Genomic DNA, 21,030 nt, shown 5'->3' with positions numbered 1-21,030 from the left:
GTTGACATGCCCCAACTTCGTACTAGCAGACACCTAAACGTGATGCAACCATTTTATGCTTGATGTCACGAGGGACAAAATATTACAGGTTAATTCTATCGAAAATTCAACAAAACTTCTCCTGTTTTATGCAAACTACCGTCTTTTACCCTGCATGAAAATAACAAATCTGGGTGGGAGTGCGTCCCCAAGGCCCGCATGTGACTCCTCTTGTGATGGTGCCGTTTAGGTTGTGCCGCGTGGAAGAGTTCACCCTCAAGATTGGCAATGGATACCCATGAATACTCCACCATATCCATCACCACCTCAATTAGCACATAACTAACAACTAATGGGTGCTCATGTAGGCTACATGGGGTTTAAAATGAGAAAAGATCTATTTTTAGTTATGATACCTATACTCTTCATTAATTTTTACTTTAGCCCCTATCTTATATATTGATTTACTTTGTCACATGCACTTTTATTCCGTATCTCACTTTACCTTAATATTTTATATTGTCCTATTTTAACACATGCATTCTTTCCTAATGTCCTACTTTGGCCTATTTTCTCAAATAAGTTAAAAATAGCCGTTAATTGTGCTAACATGGCATGGACAGTTTAGCCTTTTCAACTATGGTAGTGCGAACAATGAGTGCATAGATGTGGGTTAAACTCAAACTAGGGTTTGATGTCTTTAGATTAAGAAAAAGAAATAAGAGGAAAGCAATAGAGGTATAAATTCTCCCTAAGAATCTTTGCAAAAGGATCCGAAAACATTGAAATTGATTCGCAAATCTTGAAATGCAACCTTCTCTTCTTATACTTCAGCCTTCTCTTCTGATGTTTTATTATTTTAATCTGGAGAAATCAAGCTTAGTTTGAGTTTAACCCATCTCTCATTTGTTGGAGTATACCCAAAAAGCAATTGACGTGGCAACACGTAATTGATTATTCATGGCAACCCAATGTCTAGTCATCAATGAAAAAGGCAAATGAGCAAATTCGTCAATCGAGCACGTGACCTAATAGCGGATTAGGAAAGTTCCTTGTTGATTAGGATGAGACCAAGGAATACCTTGAATTGTAGGAATAGTATTGCAAATAAGTTCCAATCCTAAGATACGTACCCTACAAATCTTAAGTCTTAAACTATGTTCCTAGCCATCGGATGATTGAAAAGACTATTGAACGTTCCCAAATGCCGGTTTGTGTCGTATTTAGTAGTAAGTCTTAGACTAAGCATGTAGTGACGTGGAATAGACATAAAGGCGACTATAAGATTGTGTTCACTGAACATTGACCAACCATAGAATTGTATAATTGGAAGGTTATCTACTTGTCAATTGTATCACAATTCTGAGTTATGGATGCAACTAGTTCTTATACCTTGGGCATCACTAGTTATCTCATGTTAGTAAATGTGATATTTGGCCTCATCTTGAAGCTCTCAAACGATAATGGACCCTTTAGTGTGAGAATCAGGATCATATGCATTAATATGGAATATGTGAATGCACAACAAGGAATTTGCCACCTCCTATGTAATCATGAAGGAAGATATTGTTGAAGCCTCTCAACAATCTATCTCTAGAAATCTTTGGTCAAAACAACGTACATGATTCTATGTAGAGTTTGACAATAGTTCCATACTTTATAATATATGATCGGAATATAGTAGACTATGGAACATAATTGCATTGTAACATAACTAAGGTTCTAAATATTTGTTGTATAAATTCAAACATATTCTAACTAATCTAGGTAATCGATAATCACCGCTAGATGTTACTATTCGGTTTGTGGATATTCCTACAAGGTTGAATTAGAATGATTTCTAATTATGTAAAATTAGATTATTAGATTAACCAAATTATCCATTGGTCACATACAATATCATGATATTGAAAGATAAAATCGGTGGATACTGAATTTAATATAATTTGTTTATATTAAATGTTTTATTTTATATTTGATTAATTGGTTGGAGCTTCTATTTATATTAGTTGTTTGAACTAAAATAAAATAAGGAATCATTCTAAAAAATTACCAAATTAATTAAATAAATAAAATATGAGCGAAGCGGGCTAAAGCTTAGTGGCAAAGGGAGGTGCGGCAAGCCCAAGAAAAGGTCTCCTAGGGCTTGCGCACACATGCGGTGTTTAGGAAGAGTGTATATGGTAAAGTGGAACACGAGTGAATAGTGCATATGGTAAAGTGAGACAATGTAGAATAAAGTGTTGAGAATCAATCTCATATTGATGAGAGGAGGGACATTGCATGTGCTTATAAATAGTTAGGCTAGTCTTCATATTGCCAACTGGTTTTATGGTTGAACCTCAACTTCTTCATGGTATTAGAGCAGGTTGTCCCACGTCTGAAGCCCAATTGCCATGCATGCTCCACATCACCCGAGTTGTGTTGTCCACATGTTAAGCTTGAAAATTCGCCACACATGAGGGGGCGTGTTGTGAATGAATTCCACATTGATGAGAGGAGGGACCTTGCATGTACTTATAAATAGTTGGGCTACTTCTAATATTATCAACTGATTTTATGGTGGAACCTCAACTTCTTCGTGAAGGCGGTAAAGTGAGATTTGGTAAAGAATACAAGTGTTATAGATTATAAGTTCAATATATGTACATGATAGTCGAGAACTTTTTATATAGGTGAAGAAAAGCCGCTAGACCGTAATATTAAACGACTTTTTATGTAATTTTAAAATAGCATTTTGAAAAACCCTACTCATGAATCCATGTAAAAAAAAAAAAAAGGTTATAGCACTAGAGTAAAGTGCTGATTTAGTCTCTGAACTATCAGGTTAGTGAAAATTAGGTTTATGAATTATTTTTTTGATAAAATAAGTCCCTAAATTCATTAAAAGTTGCTAATTTCATCCGCACTATTATATTCAAAGCTATCCAATTTTTCGTCAACTTAAGTCACTTGACACACTTTAGAGTGTAATACCGGCATTTTCTCGGCTATAAACCTTTAACATTTCATATAAGTTGCAAATCTAACGTTTAATTTACTCTTCGAAGTTAACTTACACTATTTCTTATGAAAACCACTAATTTATCCTCCAAAGTTAACTTCATACATTATTTCTTTATGAAAAACTTCCAATCTACCCTTTAATGTGTATCACATGCAAGTAACGTGACTTAAATTGACAGAAAATTGAATATAGTAGCTTCAAATAAAATATCATGCATGTAATTAACAAATTTTTATAATTTAATGCCTGCTTTTTCTGAAAAATAAAAATAGTTTAGAAATCTAATTTTTTAGAAAGGTGATAATTTAAAGACTAAATTCACAGTACATCGTATCACTATTCACTAGGATCGGGTTTTGCTTCGAAAGTCGTTTCAATTCATCCCAATAAAAACAAGGGGGAGAGCGTCTACCCGGGCCTTTCCATCACTCTCAACTCTCAACTCTCAAGAAACACAATCGCCGGAGGACGACGGCGATCGGGACTTGCCTTTGATTTTGACGAAGGCCCACTACTCCTACCAAGTAGCAGAGCTCGATAGCAGTTTCGGGTAAGTCTCAGTTGCCCCCTACATATAATTTTGCTTCAATTTGTTCATCTTCTTCCAGATTTCTCTGCATTTTTTTGAAGCCCAATGATTTAAAAATAAAATTTATGTGTAAATTGATCAGTGTGGGTGTGGACACCCAATTAGTTGCAGTTTCCGCTTCGTAAAGGCTAAAGCATCTTTCTTTTAACCACCCAACTGCTTATTTTCACCAAATTTACAGTTTCTTCTCTGTGCTGTGAAATAGTTTGCGGGTTGGTGTTAACTGGTAAAGATTTTACTTTTCCTGTTTTAGTAACTGTAATGTTAATGATGTTGGTTGAAAGCAATTCCAAAGATTGGGACTGTTTATAGTGTTTTGAAGTTTCCTGATTGCTGGGGAAAAAAAAAAAACCATGCTTAAGGTAAATTGATTATTTCTGACAAAAAATGGTTGATTTTATAATTTTACATGTTTGTGTGTGTATATATCCAGCTTTAATACCGCATCCGTGCACTGACAGTTGAAAACTAGCTTGAATTCTAATTGGAGTTGTTATTGACACTAAAAATTTCACAATGCACTCCCACCTAGTGAAAGAAAATAATAGAGTGAGCTAGGGAGGAGTGCTAATAACAATTCCCAACTTCTAAATACATTAACATTGTAAATTCAGGCCAGTGTGGCCTTTTTACAGCCAATATAAATTTTACTATGCAATCGTGGCATTTTTCTACTGAATAAAGCTAAAGACTTTCTTGTAAGAATTTTATTAGGGATGGAAAACTTTTGCAATGTCCGGATGAGTGTGGTCATGATGATGGCGGTGAGGATTATCATTTAATTTTAGTGAAACTGCACTGATTGTAGCAGAATACAGTGCTTTAGTTTTAGTTTGAAGTTTTGAACCTTGCTTTGTGTGAGTTACCTTCTGTGTTTAACCATAGACTTTGCTGGAACCATTTCTGACTCTTTTTCTTCCTTCTTGATTACAGATAAATTTAGAAGTTACATGAGTGGCATCAGACAAAAGACCCTTGGGGGTGGGGGTCAGCATGTTCTGGACTATCTAAAACGAATGCAGGCAGACAATCCTACTTTCTTTTATGCAGTTCAGGGTGATAGTGATCACTCTGGTGGTAATATATTTTGGGTGGACGCAACAGCCAGGTTGAACTATACATATTTTGGAGATGCCGTTATATTTGACACTTCATACAGGACAAACCGCTATAGGGTACCATTTGCCTCATTCGCTGGATTTAATCATCATGGCCAGCCGGTGTTGTTTGGCTGTGCGTTAATTCTCAATGAGTCTGAGTCTTCCTTCGTATGGCTATTTCAAACTTGGCTTCATGCAATGGCTGGACGCCTCCCTGTCTCTTTCACCACTGATCCAGATAGGCACATGCAAGTTGCAGTTGCGCAAGTTCTTCCTCAAACCCGCCATCGCTTCTGTAAGTGGGCCATATTTAAAGAAACGCAAGAGAAGCTGGCTCAGTTGTATCATTCTCATCCTACTTTCGAAACTGAATTTAAGAAGTGCATCAATGAGAGCGAGACAATTGATGAGTTTGAGTCACATTGGCAATCATTGCTTGGAAAATACTACACCATGGATAATGAGTGGCTTCAGTCCATGTACAATGCCAGGCAACAGTGGGTCCCAGTTTACATGAAGGACACCTTTTTTGGAGAGTTTGCTGTAAATGAGGGAAGTGAAAGGTTAGCCTTGTTTTTTGATGGGTTTGTGAATGCAGCCACTACCGTGCAGGTTTTGCTTAAGCAGTATGAGAAAGCTTTAGTTAGTTGGCATGAGATGGAACTAAAAGCAGATTATGACACTACTAATACCATGCCAGTTCTGAAGACACCGTCTCCTATGGAAAAACAAGCTGCAAACCTCTATACGAGGAGAGTATTTAAGAAGTTCCAGGAGGAGTTGGTTGAGACCATGGCAAATCCTGCAACCAAAATTAATGACTCAGGAACTGTTGCCACCTATCGAGTGGCCAAATTTGGGGAAGACCACAAGGCACATGCTGTTAGCTTCAATTCCGTTGAGATGAAAGCTAGTTGTAGTTGTCAAATGTTTGAATATTCGGGGATAATCTGTAGGCACATACTAGCAGTTTTTAGAGCAGAGAATGTTCTAACACTTCCTCCTCAATATGTATTGAAGCGATGGACAAGAAATGCTAAGAGTGGAGCTGGAGGAGCTATGCTGGATGAACGTGCTTCTGAATCACCAAGGAATTCTCGAGAATTGATAACAGTTGGGTATAACAATTTACGTCAGGAAGCAATCAAATATGTAGAAGAGGGAGCAAAATCTATCCACATATACAATGTAGCAATGAATGCTCTACAGGAAGCTGCTAAGAAAGTTGCTGCTACAAAGAATAAAGGTTCTGGAGCTACACAGGGTAGTTCGCTGGCCAATGGAGGTAGCCAAGAAATTCATGCGACTGAAGCAAATGAAATGGCAGGGTATCAACCAACGGTAAATCTTGCACTTCAAAATCTGGTGTGATTGTTGTTGTTGGTGTTGTTTTGGTTATAATTATTGTTTTTTACGAGAATATCTTCCTCCCTCTCACACACACCGGGGTTGGGAAGTTTCTGAACATGGAATAGAATAATGAGAAGTGCAAAATCTTGTATTGCCAATCAGGATTCTGGAAATTGTGGATATATTTTCTGAATTATTTGCTTATTCAGTAGCTTAGGTGCATGTAGGTTTTGAACTCTACAAATCAAGAAATAATGCATCTTTGCATGTTCCCTGGTTACAAACTTCCAAACGTGGCAATTCATCATGTTGATTCATGTCTGTAGCCAGAGAGGCCCAGATTTGAATTATGATACTTAGAATCTGATCATGACATATATGCTGCTTGTGTTTTCAGTATGACAGTGATATACTACGCCATTATTTCTGTTTACTTGTTATTTTCATCCTTTACTCGTTATTTTCATCAGGATGAGAAGGAAAAGAAAATCCGTGAATTGTCTGCTGAGTTGGAGAACACCAACCAACGCTGTGAAGTTTATCGAGCAAATCTGCTTGCTGTTCTACGAGATATGGAAGAGCAGAAGATGAAGCTTTCAGTGAAGGTTCAAAGTGCAAGGCTAAGTATGAAGGAGTGACTGCTATTTGCAGGTGAAGCCCTGCCATTCTGTCTTCCCTTCTCAAGACCCTGCTGTTTCAGCCACTGTCATCTTTTTATCCATCCGGCCTGCCAGGAGTCACTTGGAGAGAGCGGGAAGATGGGTCTAGAGGCCGGTTGCCCTCGGATGTGGGCAGTAGTTGTATCCGAAACTTTCTCTTACTCTTGCACCCTAGAATTTTTTGAGTATTGTTGAGATTTCGTTGGATGGACCGTGCACCGAAGATCTGCCATTAGCTGCGGGAAAAGATCATTCATTAACATCTTAGCCACGGGTAAGCATCCTCTAATGTCAATGCCAGGAAGCTGTAACATTAGGTCTTAACTGTCTTTAGTCATTTGTGACAGTTCTTAAATTCTTGCTTTATTTTGATTTTGGATAATAATCATCCACTTTAAATTGAACTTTGAAACCCTTTTTCTTTTTGTACTGTTTTCAATTTAAACCTTCCACGATCGTAGAGGGACGAACAAACAAATTGAGAAAATAAAGTTGAAAAACGAATAAAGAGAATTTGGAATAAAAAAAAATGAAAGTGAAAGGTGGAAAGCTAGAAGCGAGGCTTACATAACACAACAAGAATTTCCGTGCACTGCTGCCTTTAGTTAGCAAGTGGCGATGTTTGAGTTTGAGTCGATTGCTTCCTAGTTAACCATTTTATTCGAGTGTTGAATCATTCTGATTTTTGACTTCCTTTGCGTTTACTAACAATTATAAAAAATAAAAAAAAAAGTATGTTAGTCTTATATCATTAGTGTTTGAAATTTCTTCGACACGATCAATATTTCCATGTTGATATTTCCGTGTTAAAAACTGAAAAAATCGGAGAAAGATATGAAAGGGAGGGTGAAGTCTAAACTTCACTTCATATTGAAGAAACTCTTGAATTTCAACTAAAATCGGTAGATTTCGTTATTTTCGATATATAGGTTAAATATCGTAGAAATTCTTATATTTCGTCTAAACTAGTGTTTGACATTACCTAAAGTTTCATGTTAAATTTTCGTCATTTTCATGGAAAGCAACCAATATCGATTATATTGACATATCCATCGATATTTTTACAAATATGCATATCAATATTTCTACCAATATTTTAAACACTTCATGTTAATACCTATAAATATTCTAACACTATGTGCTGCGAGGCATATTAGATTGGATTTTGAACTTTGAAAATGAAATTTGATTTTGATAACTTTTGTAAGTGCTTACTTAATTGTAAGTAAGAAGTTTTAGATTTAGAATATCAAAAATGACGAGCTCAGCTTCAACTTTTACAAATGTTCACAAGACCCGTAACTATGTAAATCACAGTGGCCACGCCACCTGTGACAGTTGTTCTACTTGTCCACATTTCTTCTGCTTCTTTTTGCTTTGTCTTTATAAAGATAAAAATAAAGAAGCTTCCATAGAAATCCATGCTTCTGCTTCTTTTGAAGTTTCTGAAAGAAAGAGCATTCCTTGATACTCTAGAATTATTATCCCCCAAGTGAAAAACCACTTACAAGTTTCCTATTCTCAGGCACCAATTTTTAAATCTTTAAGTTGAAGATAAATCACAGTTTGACGTGTATGCATATTTTGTCTTTTAACCGTTTTAACGAACTACTTTATATATGTGTCAGACTGTGATTTAATGATAAAGAGAAATGATTCTTTACATGTAAGGAGTGGATGAGTGTTCTTATAATAATATTGTTAGGGTTTTAAGTCAATAAACTCCATTACTAGGAATGCTAATCGTAATCCAATAATTTAGGCAATAGCCAAAACAGCATCCTTCCACAGAACCAGATTCCAAAGGGAATGCTTTCTTTGATCCCTCCCTCTAAGTCCCAACTCACCCTAATTATTTGATCAAGGTGACCAATTTGTTATTCTCCACTTGTGAAATTTAAGCAAAGAATCTTTACCTTAGCCACAAGACTGTTGAAAACCCCCTTTTAATCTCCATATAAGCATCCCTAACATAGAAACTTGAGATTTACCAAGAAAATTTTGGGGGGAAGACCATGAAGATTGACAAGGAAATCTCTCACCCCATCCACCTGAAACACAAGCTCAAGATCGAATACACCGAAATCCCGTTCTACTGCGACGGGTGCAAAGAAGCCGGAATTGGCCTCAAATACAACTGCAAGCAATGTGAATTTGATTTGCACAAGGCATGCGCTGTGGCTTCTCCAACCATCACCCATCCCTTCTACAACAAATGTGAGTTTCAGTTTCTTTACAGCCCGCCGGGCGCTGCAAGGAGAGTGTGTGATGCGTGTAGGAAGGATGTTGTAGGGTTTGTGTACCACTGCAGGAGGTGTGGTTTTGATCTGCACCCTTGTTGCGCAAACCTCACACAAGTCCTGGATGACGGGGAGCGCAACTTTTACCTGTACCTCAAGTTATCGAGCGCTTGTCACCAGTGTGGAGGCAAGGGGCATGGTTGGTGTTATAGGTCAGAATGCAAGACGTATAATCTTCATGTGTCATGTGTGAAGGAGCTGCTTGTGGAGAGCTGGCAAGCCAAGTATCTCAACGTGGACAAGAACAAGGTTAGGGAAATGCAGACGAGGATCCCCAGCCTGAAGGGGACGCTGAAAAGCCACGACAGCGGAGGGAGAGGAGGGAAGGTAAGAAAGTGTTGCGAGATAGCTGGTGGCGCTGTTCGCGTCATTATCTCTGCCATACTCGGAGATCCTACTGCCCTAATAGGCGCCGCTGTTGGCGGTTTCATATCCAAATAGAAAAGTGCAGAAAATGGAAAACAAGTACATGTTTAGTATGTCACCTAACATGTTATATCTGTTCGTCATGTTGTTCTGTTTTACTTTTACTTTGTTACATGTTAAGTTTACGTACTGTGTGAATGATTAGGACTGTGTCCTCCAAATCTGCATATTTCATTATCCGTGAAAAATAAAAACGTATATTTAGATTTGAATTGTTTTTATCTTTACACAAGCGACATTTTTCTATACTAAAACCCAAACGCCAGTGCACTGTTCACGGACAGTGTGCAGACGAAAACGCCCTCCAAATGCTTCTTTCTGTGCCATTTTTTATGCTTTTTTTCACAGTAAAAAGGCGGTTTTGCCCTCATTTGCCTATGCGTCCCTCATTGCTCCGCCTTCTTCGTTCGCTTTTCTGCTTTTTGTTTCTCTATGCACAGCGTTGCCCACGCGTCCTCATCCGTGTGCCTTTTCGTTGGATTTTCTTCCTGCTATACACGTGTTGCTCATCCAAGAACACCCAAACGCCAGTGCACTGTTCACGGACAGTGTGCAGACGAAAACGCCCTCCAAATGCTTCTTTCTGTGCCATTTTTTATGCTTTTTTTCACAGTAAAAAAGCGGTTTTGCCCTCATTTGCCTATGCGTCCCTCATTGCTCCGCCTTCTTCGTTCGCTTTTCTGCTTTTTGTTTCTCTGTGCACAGCGTTGCCCACGCGTCCTCATCCGTGTGCCTTTTCGTTGGATTTTCTTCCTGCTATACACGTGTTGCTCATCCAAGAACGGAAGAAAGATGGAAAATCAGGGATCTTCCATTTGCTTCCACGGATTTCTCGATCTCTCTCGAGCTCAGGTTCGTCTCTCTCTCTCTCTCTCAATTTTTTTTTTCAATTCGTGATCGAATTTTCTTTCCAAATAATGTTAGGTCCGTTGCCTTCGGGAAGAAAGTTTAAACCTAGAAAAGCATGGTTTTGAGGAAATCGTCAATCCTGCAGAAACCTTGGGTTTCCTGGTGAGTTCTCCAGCTTATTGTTTTTTAGTTTTCTTTTATTTGTTCAAATTTTTGTGATTTTAAAACCTCTCGGTGGCTACAGATTTCATCGACTATTTCATCAATTTTTCGATTCGATCAGGATCGGTTTTTTACCCACGAAATCTAGCATGTTCTGGTGAGTTTCGTGACTTCTCCGTGTGGCTGTTTCGAATTTTGTTTATGTGGTTTTCAATGTTCACATGGGTTTTTTGTTTGAATTTTGTATTTGTGATTTTGCATGTTGTTTTGAATTTACAGATGGCTTTTCTGTTTCAATTTTGATTTTGTGATTTTGAGAGTTTGTTTATATTGTCAGGTCCAGCTTGGGTGTATGATCAGGAGACCTTGCTGTTTGTTTTTGGGCTTTGGTGTATAGACTTCGAAGCCCTTTGTCCACAACGTAAATAATTTAGTATCTTCCTTTGAGGATTTTGTGTAACAAAGTTTTTACTTTTTGTATATTGTGGAGGTTGAATTTTGTATATTGTGAACGTTGAATCTGTGCAAATCCATTTGTTCTTAATTTTTTTTTGTGTATTTGGAGAATGTTGTTTCCTTTTTCTATGTGTTTTAGGTGGTGTTGCATAAGTTAGTCTCTTTTGTTCTAAGTTGTAAATGATTTTCATTCCATGTTATGTTGAGTTATGTTATTGCAGTATTGAAAAGAGATTTGAGGGTTTTGGTTTAGTCTGACGGGGAGATAAAGAGAGAAGTGGATTATGTGCATGAATGGGGGATGTAGTTCATTGTTTCTAAGTATTTGAATTTCAGTTTTTATTTTTGTGGTTCACCTGTATTCATTTTGGAATTTTTTTCCTTCTAATTTTTTTTACGTATTGTTTTGGATAATGTGATTGGAGCTTTTAAAAGAAAAATATAGAGGTTTTTCTTTAGCTAGAGAGAGGACGTGAATTGTGTCAATCTTTGGCTATTCGTGTAGACCATTTTGATCATGGGTGTATTAATCTATGGAAGATTTAATGAAAAAGATGTAATGAAAACACCATGTTTACTCAAAAAGCATATTGATTCCGATTTCAATTTCTTACTGAAATGGGGATATAATGTAGGCATAATATACAATAAAGACTATAAACACGATAAAGAGGAAATCCTGATTAAGAGTGAGTTTTAAAAGAAAAACAAAAGAAAAAATGAACACAATGCAATCTCCTTTAATTAGCTCTTAAACCCTAATTTCTCTCTCCTCTCTCTCTCTCTCAAATCCATTTTTCATTTTCTGAAAAGGGTTCAAGAGATATTGTTTCTTTGTGTAGGTGGTAATCGAAGAAGTTTGTCAAGGGCCAATGGGACAAGGAGGATTGCATTTCAGATTGGCAGAAATACAAGGCCTCCCTCTCTGTGCGTTTCCAATCTTTACCCTCCTATATTTTCATCCAAATCACAATTTATATGATTATTTTGCTGATTCTATTTTTTGGTATTTGAGTTTTTATCCCCTGATTATTTTTTCCAGAGGTTGTATTAATTTTCCTTTGACTGGAAATTTTGGGTTTCTTCATATTCGCCTAATCCTATTGGTACATAATCATATGAGAAAATTAGGATTTGAACATGTTAATTAGCTATGAATTAGTTTACATTAGAGAATACATGTGATTTTGGATTCGTGTTGGTGTAGCTAGGGGCTATTATATATGTGAATAGATGTTGGGTTGGAAGGTCTACTCATAAAGAAGAACAAATCTAAGGGTAGAGTGAAACTGAAAAACAGCCAAACTCAAAATGTAATTTGCCAAAGAGCACGATTGGCCCTTTGTTTTAAAATTTTCATACTTTACTTCTCATTCTTTTGTACCCTGATGTATGGGTAACATGTATTCAACTTTAGAACTTTATCCGAAACCATTTGGTGGGTGTTTGGAATTTTGGAATTAGATTTTTCAATTTGTTTTTTGAATTCCTAACATTTAATCTCATTTGGGTCTAAGCCTTTAGCTATTTTTGTTATGAAATAGTTCATTGATTGCATATTGTTAATTTGATACATTCTGTTTGTGGTAGCTCCAATTTCTTGCTTTAAGAAAACCACTTGGTTGGTTTTAAGTTTTTCGTACTTTTCGTTGTCCTATTTGCATAAAAACATGTTTTACAAGTTTGGGGACTGATCTGAAATCATTTGGTGGATGTTTTTAGTCCTAATTGGAGAAGACTCTTTTTGCTCTGAAGTTTGTTAGTTGACAGAGATTACAAGTATAACATGGTGTTGTGTTGGATTTTGGTTGGTTTAGGTTGCAGAAGATGGGGGCTTTGGATTTAAAGAAGGTGGTGACAGGCACCAGGGGTGGCTTCTCATCATTTGCAATTGGTTACATGGGGTGTTTTCTATTTATTATTTATTGGCTAATATGTTGAGCCTTTTAGTCATCGGATACTGGTTGGAGAAAGAGTTCAACTTTGGTATGTATTTGAAAATCAGTTTTTTTCAGTCTAATTATGTGGTATATATCTTCTGCAAATTCAGAGAACTTTGTGATTATAAGCATTTTCATCATTCAGGGGAGTCGAGACTTAAAATTCTTTGCACTACAACTTAGTCATGTTAGGCTTTTATTAGCATTGAGCGAAAACGATTTGGTGATGTAGGTTTTGCAACTTATCATGTCAGACTAATAATTTTTCCATTAATTTCTCATCTTTTTTTTTTTTTTTTTTGGGTTTATGAACGTTATTTGTTTGATCCATGTTATACTATATTGAATGATAACATGTTAACAGTAGTTTTAAACTAACATGATCTTGCCCCATTTCGAAAGCAAATTAAAGAAATAATGATGGACATGCATGTTAAAAATATTATGAATTTAAAGAGGTGAAACCCAACTCACAACTGCTACCTATTTAGTTGAACACAATTTTCCTCTGCTTGGTTGATGAGAAAATGTTGGGAAACAAAGGAGCACGATTTGAGTGCTATTGTTATGATGGATGCTTATTTTGACGAGCTTATTGAGTCTTGGATAATTTATGAATTTAAGATCTTCAATTTTAGTATTTAAAGAGTAATATGGTTATTTTTTTTTTTTTTTTTTTTTTGTGCAGCGGTTAAAGAAGGGGGCGAGGAAACTTTAGAAAATATTAAGGAAGGTGAAATGATCATGGTATTTAAATTTTAACAATTCAATTTCTTAAAATTGGGTAAATGCTGGCATTTAATAGTACTTTGAAGATGGATTTTTGACTTTGAGTTTTGACTCTTTGTTGTGCTTTTATTTTTATTTTATTTTATTTTTATTTTTCAGTCTTTGGCAAGCCATAATACATCATAAACAAAATAATTGGGGTTTTAGTAAATATTGATTTTGTAAAATTCTTTATTTAAATTTCTATGTTCTGATGAATTCTCATTTAGAGTTGGTGACAACCAATCGACTCATCACCAACTTTAGATCAAGATTCAAGCATGCCTTTAATGTGTAAGTCATGTTTTCATTCTATTTTGTTGATTTTGTCATCACAATTTATTAGAAAGTTGGGATATCGGTTAATTTTTAGACTTGGATTTTAACTTTTTATTTGTATTTCTGGAAAATTGCAGAAAGCTTGCATTAAGATTCAGCTCTCCGATCCGAAAGACCTTAAGATTGATGGCTGAATTATTGTAAGTATGTCTTTTGTCACAGGTTTACCCATGTTCTTCTATCCAATCATTTCTTGACACTATATTAGTAACCCCAATTATTATAAGGATTAACAGATTAAGATCCATTTAGATTCGATATACACATCTTATATCTGGAACTTAGGTTAGGTATTGTCTATATATCAAACATAATGCATGAAAATATTAAAAAAATCTACGATTTGTTGTATGTGGATTGTATTTGTTAAATATTTTGTATATAAATTTTTTCTAACAATTTGAATGTAAATAGTATTAATCTTCTATCTTACAATCTTTCATATGTTTGGAATACAATCTTACATACAATTTTTAATCCCGCAGCAACGCGCGGCATTGATTTCTAGTTTTATACTAAATTCGTCTAAATCAAGATAGAGATTAAACATAGGTGCAGAAGAGAGAGCATATCGCTCTAGCCAACTTGATTAATTTCAGGTCTGCGAATTATCTTTTCTTAGTCCAATATATTAACGTCGGGAACTAAAAAAGGGAGCTTGAAAAGTTTGAAAGGACTCCTACATTCAAGTGACAATAGTGATATTAGAGGAGCATGAATTAAACATAGAAGTTCGATTGAGGGATGAATATTCTTAATCACTTTAAACCACTGTTCTAAAAATCCCCGTCTAGCGTTGCCTAAGCACGAGGTGGATGAGCACCGCCCCGATTAATGCATAGGCATTTGAAAACTAAGAAAGGGCGCCTAGACTGCTTAGGCATCCGCCCAGACTTGCCTAGGCATCTGCCTATATTGCGAATCACTTAGATAGAAAATAGATAACTTTCCTTTTGCATTTTATTGTTTCCAATAAATTGTAAGAGACTTATTGAACACTTAAATAAACACACATTATATGTTTGCTCCCCATGTTTTCATTATGTTCCAATACTTCATAATATATATGTCATTCTATTTGCATAATAATTATATATATTTTAAGTATAAATAGACACTTATTTACATGAAATACAATAGATTTACTTAAATCCGTCTAGTCAGGCCTAGGCGCTAGGTCCCAGCTCGCTGCCCAACTAGCGCTAAACGTCTTTTAGAACCTTGCTTTAAATTACACATCTGATCTTGGTTGTTTAACATTGTTAAATCTAGAAAAAACTTGCTTGTTCGGACCATATTGAATGCCAAATTTTTCCTTGCTTTGGAATTTTAAAGCTCGTTAGTTTCCTTGTGAAATTCTTTGACGCCTTATGCAGTGACTTCTTTTGGTTCTAATTCGAGAGGAAACGGTACTCATGTTGCTCAGAAGTTTCCTACAAATACAAAAGAAGACCAAAAATGTTTTGGGCTTTTAGGTATATGTCATTCTATTTTCTAGTTTATGATGAAAATATATTTTTAGTATAAACAGATACTTATTTACACGAAATACAATAAATTTACTTAAATCCGTCTAGTCCGCGCCTAGGCACTAGATCTCAGCTCGCCGCCTGACTAGCGTCTAACATCTTTTAGAACCTTGCTTTAAACTACACGTCTGATCTTGGTTGTTTAACATTGTTAAATCTAGAAAAACGCGCTCATTCGGACCATGTTGAATGCCAAATTTTTCTTTACTTCAGAATTTTAAACCTCGTTAGTTTCATTGTGAAATTCCTTGATGTCTTCTACAGTGACTTCTTCTGGTTCTAATTCGAGAGGAAACAGTACTCATGTTGCTCAAAAGTTTCCTACAGATACAAAAGAAGACCAAAAATGTTTTGGGCTTTTAGGTATATGTCATTATATTTTCTAGTTTATGATGAAATTATATATATTTTAAGTATAAACAGACACTTATTTACACGAAATACAATAAATTTACTTAAATCCGTCTAGTCGAGCCTAGGCGCTAGGTCCCAGCTCACCGCCCGACTAGCACCTAACGTCTTTTAGAACCTTGCTTTAAACTACACGTCTGATCTTGGTTGTTTAACATTGTTAAATCTAGAAAAACTCGCTCGTTTGGACCATGTTGAATGCCAAATTTTTCATTGCTTCGGAATTTTAAACCTTATTAGTTTCCTTGTGAAATTCCTTGATGCCTTATGCAGTGACTTCTTTTGGTTCTAATTCGAGAGGAAACGGTACTCATGTTCTCCAAAAGTTTCCTACAAATACAAAAGAAGACCAAAAACGTTTTGGGCTTTCAGGTATATGTCATTCTATTTTCTAGTTTATGATAAAATTATATATATTTTAAATATAAACATACACTTATTTACACGAAATACAATGGATTTATTTAAATCCGTCTAGTCCACGTCTAGGTGCTAGGTCCTAGCTCGCCGTCCGACTAGCGCCTGGGGTCTTTTAGAACCTTGCTTTAAACTAGACGTTTGATCTTGGTTGTTTAACATTGTTAAATCTAGAAAAACTCGCTCGTTCGGCCCATGTTGAATACCAAATATTTCCTTACTTCAGAATTTTAAACCTCGTTAGTTTCCTTGTGAAAATCCTTGACGCCTTCTGCAGTGACTTCTTCTGGTTCTATTTTGAGATGAAACGGTACTCATGGTGCTGAGAAGTTTCCTGCAAATACAAAAGAAGACCAAAATAGAAACATTGTACGATGAAGATAAGGTTAAACTCCAGTTTAGATGGAAAATTGAAATTCCCTTTTCTTTAATTTTGGTAATTTCCTATCAGATTCCTGGGTCAACAAATGTATGTATATAAGTACATACATGCTACGATGTACGGAAGTAGAAAGCAAAGAAAAAAGCATTTAATGTGCATCCGTTTCCTCTCGGCTTTCGTTAGTTCAATCTTCCTGTTACCGCGCCCGATTTGTAAATCAAAATCGACGAGAAAATGAGGTGTTCGAAAAGAATGTTAATCACCTTCCTAGTTGCCTCTTTTGCCATAAAGCTGCATTATGCTGCCATAGGCGCCGCAGCAGCAGAAGGAGCCAAGCTGAAAGATTTCCCGTTTCTTAAATTTGATGAAAAAACTGACTCAACTGCCTTCCACTTTACCCAGCATTCTTCCATTGATAAGGGGGCGCTTCAGTTAACCCCAGACAGCGAGAACCCGCAAGACCCCAAAGAAAACAAGTCTGGTCGGATTATGTACAAGAGACCTTACAGACTATGGCTTTCTGACATCTACAACGACGATGATGTTGTTGCCTCCTTCAACTCAACTTTCCTCATCAACATCTACCGCAAGAAAGAGTGGGACGCTGGTGAGGGGTTAGCTTTTCTTATAGCTTCGGATATTCAGGTACCTGAACAAAGTCAAGGGCAGTGGCTAGGCCTCACGAATTCCAGCACCGATGGTAAAGCCACAAACCACTTCGTTGCTGTTGAATTCGACACGGAGAAGCAAGATTTCGATCCTGATGGCAACCACATTGGACTCAACATCAACTCTGTAAAATCAAACAAGACTGTTTCTCTCAAACCTTTGGGCATTGAGATATCGCCGGAGACACCCACCTACTACAACGTTTGGGTGGATTACAATGGTAGTTCCAAAGTCCTCGAAGTCTACATGGCTAATGAGTCTCTGACAAACCCAGCAGCCAAGCCTCTGACACCACTTCTAAGGGAGACAATAAACTTGAGGGAGTATCTCAAAAAGGAGTCCTACTTCGGATTTGCTGGTTCCACGGGCACCTCAGCAGTTCAGCTAAACTGCGTTTTGAAATGGGATCTGAAGGTGGAGGAATTTCACCCTACAAAAGATTTGACTTGGTTGAAGATTGCTGTAGGGTTTGGTGTCCCAGTAACGAGTTTGCTACTAGTCTCTGCAGTTTGGCTGGGAGTCGGATATTCAAACAAAAGGAAAAGAACCAGGATGGAGGAGTCCAATGTTCTCGGGAAACTGAAGAGGTTGCCAGGGATGCCTAGGGAGTTCAAGTACAAGGAGCTCAAGGAGGCTACCAATAATTTCCACGAGAGCATGAGACTGGGGCAAGGCGGATTCGGCATTGTTTACAGAGGATCTCTGCATGATAAAGATCAAGCAAATACCAACACCTCTGTAGAAATTGCTGTCAAGAAATTCTCTCGGGACAACATCAAAGGCAAAGACGATTTCATGGCTGAGCTCACCATAATTCACCGCCTTCGCCACAAACATCTTGTCCGATTAGTAGGTATGTAATTTTCAAGTTTAACTGCCTTTCCTAAATTTTTTGTTGCATATGCAGCTCAATCAAGATGAATGAAAACCATGTTCTAATACAAGTATTGCCGTACAGGATGGTGCTATGAGAAAGGGAAACTTCTTTTAGTCTACGATTTCATGCCAAATGGCAGCGTCGATAAACACCTCTACGAAGCTTCCAGCCAGAATACACTGAATTGGAAACAACGATGCAAGATCCTAGCTGGTGTGGCATCAGCATTGCATTACCTGCAAAATGAGTACGACCAAAAAGTGGTGCACCGGGACCTCAAAGCCAGCAACATCATGCTTGACTCAGACTTCAATGCCCGGCTGGGAGACTTTGGCCTTGCCCGAGCCTTGGATCAAGAGAGGAACTCATATGCTGAACTAGAACTAGCTGGAGTCCCGGGCACCATGGGCTATGTTGCTCCAGAGTGCTTCCACACAGGGAAGGCTACTCCAGAATCTGATGTGTTCGGCTTTGGGGCAGTGGTGCTTGAAATTGTATGTGGTAGAAGTCCTGGGATTAAGATTCTTCATGAACACCAGCAGTATTCGCTGGTCGATTGGGTGTGGATGTTGCATCGAGAAGGGCGTATTGAAGAAGCAGTAGATGAGCTGCTCAGAAACGATTATGTGTTTGATGAAGCAATTAAGCTTCTACTTCTCGGGTTGGCATGTTCACATCCGATTGCCAGTGAGAGGCCTCAAACACAGGCGGTTTGCCAGATCATATCTGGAACCATGCCGGCCCCTAGTGTACCTCCATTCAAGCCCGCTTTCACGTGGTCTTCCATGGCTACTGCCTACAGCAGCACTGAGACCGCGTGTACACTTTCTAACATCATTCTTTCTAGCATTACAGTGTCTTCCTCAATCACGGAAGAACATTGAATGTAACAGCATTGCAATGGCTTCAGCTCATCCCCTGACTAGTTTTTAAGTCCTAGGAAGGCGGGGTTAACCAGCCATAGCATTAAGATTGGAGGATTTTTAAATAAGTCCGTTGTTTAGAATACCTCGTGATATTCTGTTTAACGAGCCTGCTAATTGTGCTAAGAATTTTTTAAAGATTCTCTTTAACAAGCCTGCTAATTGGGCTAGATTTTTACATAAGTCCGTTGTTCAGAATACCTCATGATATTCTGTTTAACGAGCCTTCTAATTGTGCTAACAATTTTTTAAAGATTCTACCTGAAATCAATAAAATTACAGCATCAACTGTTCCTTCAGAACCTAAACTCTCTCAATTAATCTCATCAATAGTGCTATACCCGTGAGATTAGGTAATTTTCAGCCAAAGCTGCAAAAAAAGTTGTTAACTGAGGACCGGTTTCATCAATCGTGCAGAAATAAAACTATGGCCTAATTTTGTAGCTTTCGGTTCCTAAACGAAGAAATGAAACAACATATTAAGTTCTAACAGATGGCACTTGATAGAAGAAAAACTATATATTGAACCGTATTTAAGTTCAATTCACCTAATATATTGAAAATGCAATGCCAAACTAAGCTACAATACAAGAAAACGAATATCAAAGGATAGAAAAATGAAACTCTAAGTACCTTGAGCCTGTTCTTCAAACCAAACCAAACCAAACTTCGTTACGAACTTGTTTTGATTATGGTCCAGCATTTCACTCAAGCTACAATCAGTTGTTGTCTGTTTCAAAAGCTTGTGTCGCCGCTCCACTCTTTTCTTCAAACCATGGCGGAAGAAGTCAGGATAATCAGCGACTTCATCAATTTGTCTTCCCATTACCTCTACCAAGTACCTGATTCTCGGCTCTAAAGAGTTGTGGATGCTCTTGATCAGAATGGGTGGATAACCAGACACGAAAGCCGTTAGAGCAACTCCAACGTGGGAGCCCTTGCCCCAGGCTATTCACTATTCAATCCACCTAGTGAACAGTAACTGCTTTTTGCATCTCCACCGTTGCACTTGAATAGCCCTGACAATAAGCAATAAAATAATAGTATTTTTTTGTATTTAAAAAATAATAGTATTTTTGTATTTATAAAATAATAGTATTTTTGTATAAGCCTGCTAATTGGGCTAGATTTTTACATAAGTGTGTTGCCCCATTGCATGAGGGGCGGCATGAGACCCTTGGAAATTCACTCTGTCGATAATGATCACGATTCCTTGGGCTTTATATGGTTTTCTAGATTCTGTTAGCATAAATGTTTTTTATTTTATTGTATTTTCTTACAGTTTACATTTGCCATGGTCATTATCATGGCACTTCCCATTAGTTAAACACTATTTCTTTCAGCGCGGAGTAGGATATTATGGGGTTCTTCTTTCCGACGGAACAATAGGGCTGGAGTCGGGAGATGCCGGTGCTAGTGTTAGTTGTGTGTTCACAGATTGTGATAGAGGTAGTACATGTGGGTAATGCCTAGAGGAGAAGACAAAGATTGCGACAGCAGTAGTAAAGTTTATCAGTGGCTTGAGGGGTTATAATTGGTAGGAATGAGTTAGTATTAATATCAGTAGCAGAGCAACAATAGCAGTAACACATTTCTACGTTAAGAGTTAGGAATTATGTAAATCGATGACTTGAAGATTAGCTTCCATGGAGGTAGTGAAGCTAAGGGTGTGACTAAGGTCGTGATCGTGGAATTAGTAGCGCTCCTAGTTGACTTACCTTTATGAATGGCTGTGATCTCCATATTCTGAATAGGTGAAACATAAAACTGACTCGTTGAATTTGCTACGTTATTAATTGAAGCATTGTGAAGATTGACACGGTTCTGCATAGGTGTCTAGAGGATAGTTCCCCTCTGTAGAGGCTACAGCTTTTGATAAGTGATCCTAATAAATTGGT

General features: G+C 37.3%; 3 protein-coding genes and 1 long non-coding RNA gene across 4 annotated transcripts; all 4 read left to right on the top strand.

The window, feature by feature from the left end:
* Positions 1-3,318: 3,318 nt before the first annotated feature.
* Positions 3,319-7,088, top strand: LOC137726256 (protein FAR1-RELATED SEQUENCE 9-like). The gene is made up of 3 exons (XM_068465153.2): positions 3,319-3,536; positions 4,509-6,016; positions 6,496-7,088. The coding sequence occupies exons 2-3, from the start codon at positions 4,526-4,528 to the stop codon at positions 6,661-6,663; spliced, it is 1,659 nt and encodes a 552-aa protein (XP_068321254.2). The 5' UTR covers positions 3,319-3,536; positions 4,509-4,525; the 3' UTR covers positions 6,664-7,088.
* Positions 7,089-8,552: 1,464 nt separating this feature from the next.
* LOC137721107 (protein VACUOLELESS GAMETOPHYTES) lies at positions 8,553-9,622 on the top strand. The gene has a single exon (XM_068460223.2). It carries the CDS (start codon positions 8,700-8,702, stop codon positions 9,423-9,425), a length of 726 nt encoding a protein of 241 aa, XP_068316324.2. The 5' UTR covers positions 8,553-8,699; the 3' UTR covers positions 9,426-9,622.
* A 2,190-nt stretch (positions 9,623-11,812) lies between these two features.
* LOC137714834 (uncharacterized) lies at positions 11,813-14,256 on the top strand. The gene is made up of 3 exons (XR_015962781.1): positions 11,813-12,863; positions 13,506-13,879; positions 14,002-14,256. It is a non-coding gene; the product is annotated as an uncharacterized LOC137714834 (long non-coding RNA).
* Positions 14,257-16,674: 2,418 nt separating this feature from the next.
* Positions 16,675-19,373, top strand: LOC137724576 (putative L-type lectin-domain containing receptor kinase S.5). Its single transcript, XM_068463342.2, has 2 exons — positions 16,675-18,185; positions 18,291-19,373. Exons 1-2 carry the CDS (start codon positions 16,898-16,900, stop codon positions 19,091-19,093), a joined length of 2,091 nt encoding a protein of 696 aa, XP_068319443.2. The 5' UTR covers positions 16,675-16,897; the 3' UTR covers positions 19,094-19,373.
* The last annotated feature ends 1,657 nt before the right edge of the window (positions 19,374-21,030 follow it).

The sequence above is a fragment of the Pyrus communis genome, chromosome 5 (genome assembly GCF_041283825.1).
Source record: "Pyrus communis isolate YQ-2024b chromosome 5, ASM4128382v1, whole genome shotgun sequence".
NCBI classification, from domain to species: Eukaryota; Viridiplantae; Streptophyta; class Magnoliopsida; order Rosales; family Rosaceae; genus Pyrus; species Pyrus communis.
Note: the sequence above shows the minus strand (reverse complement) of the source record. Positions and strands in the feature narration are given on the sequence as shown.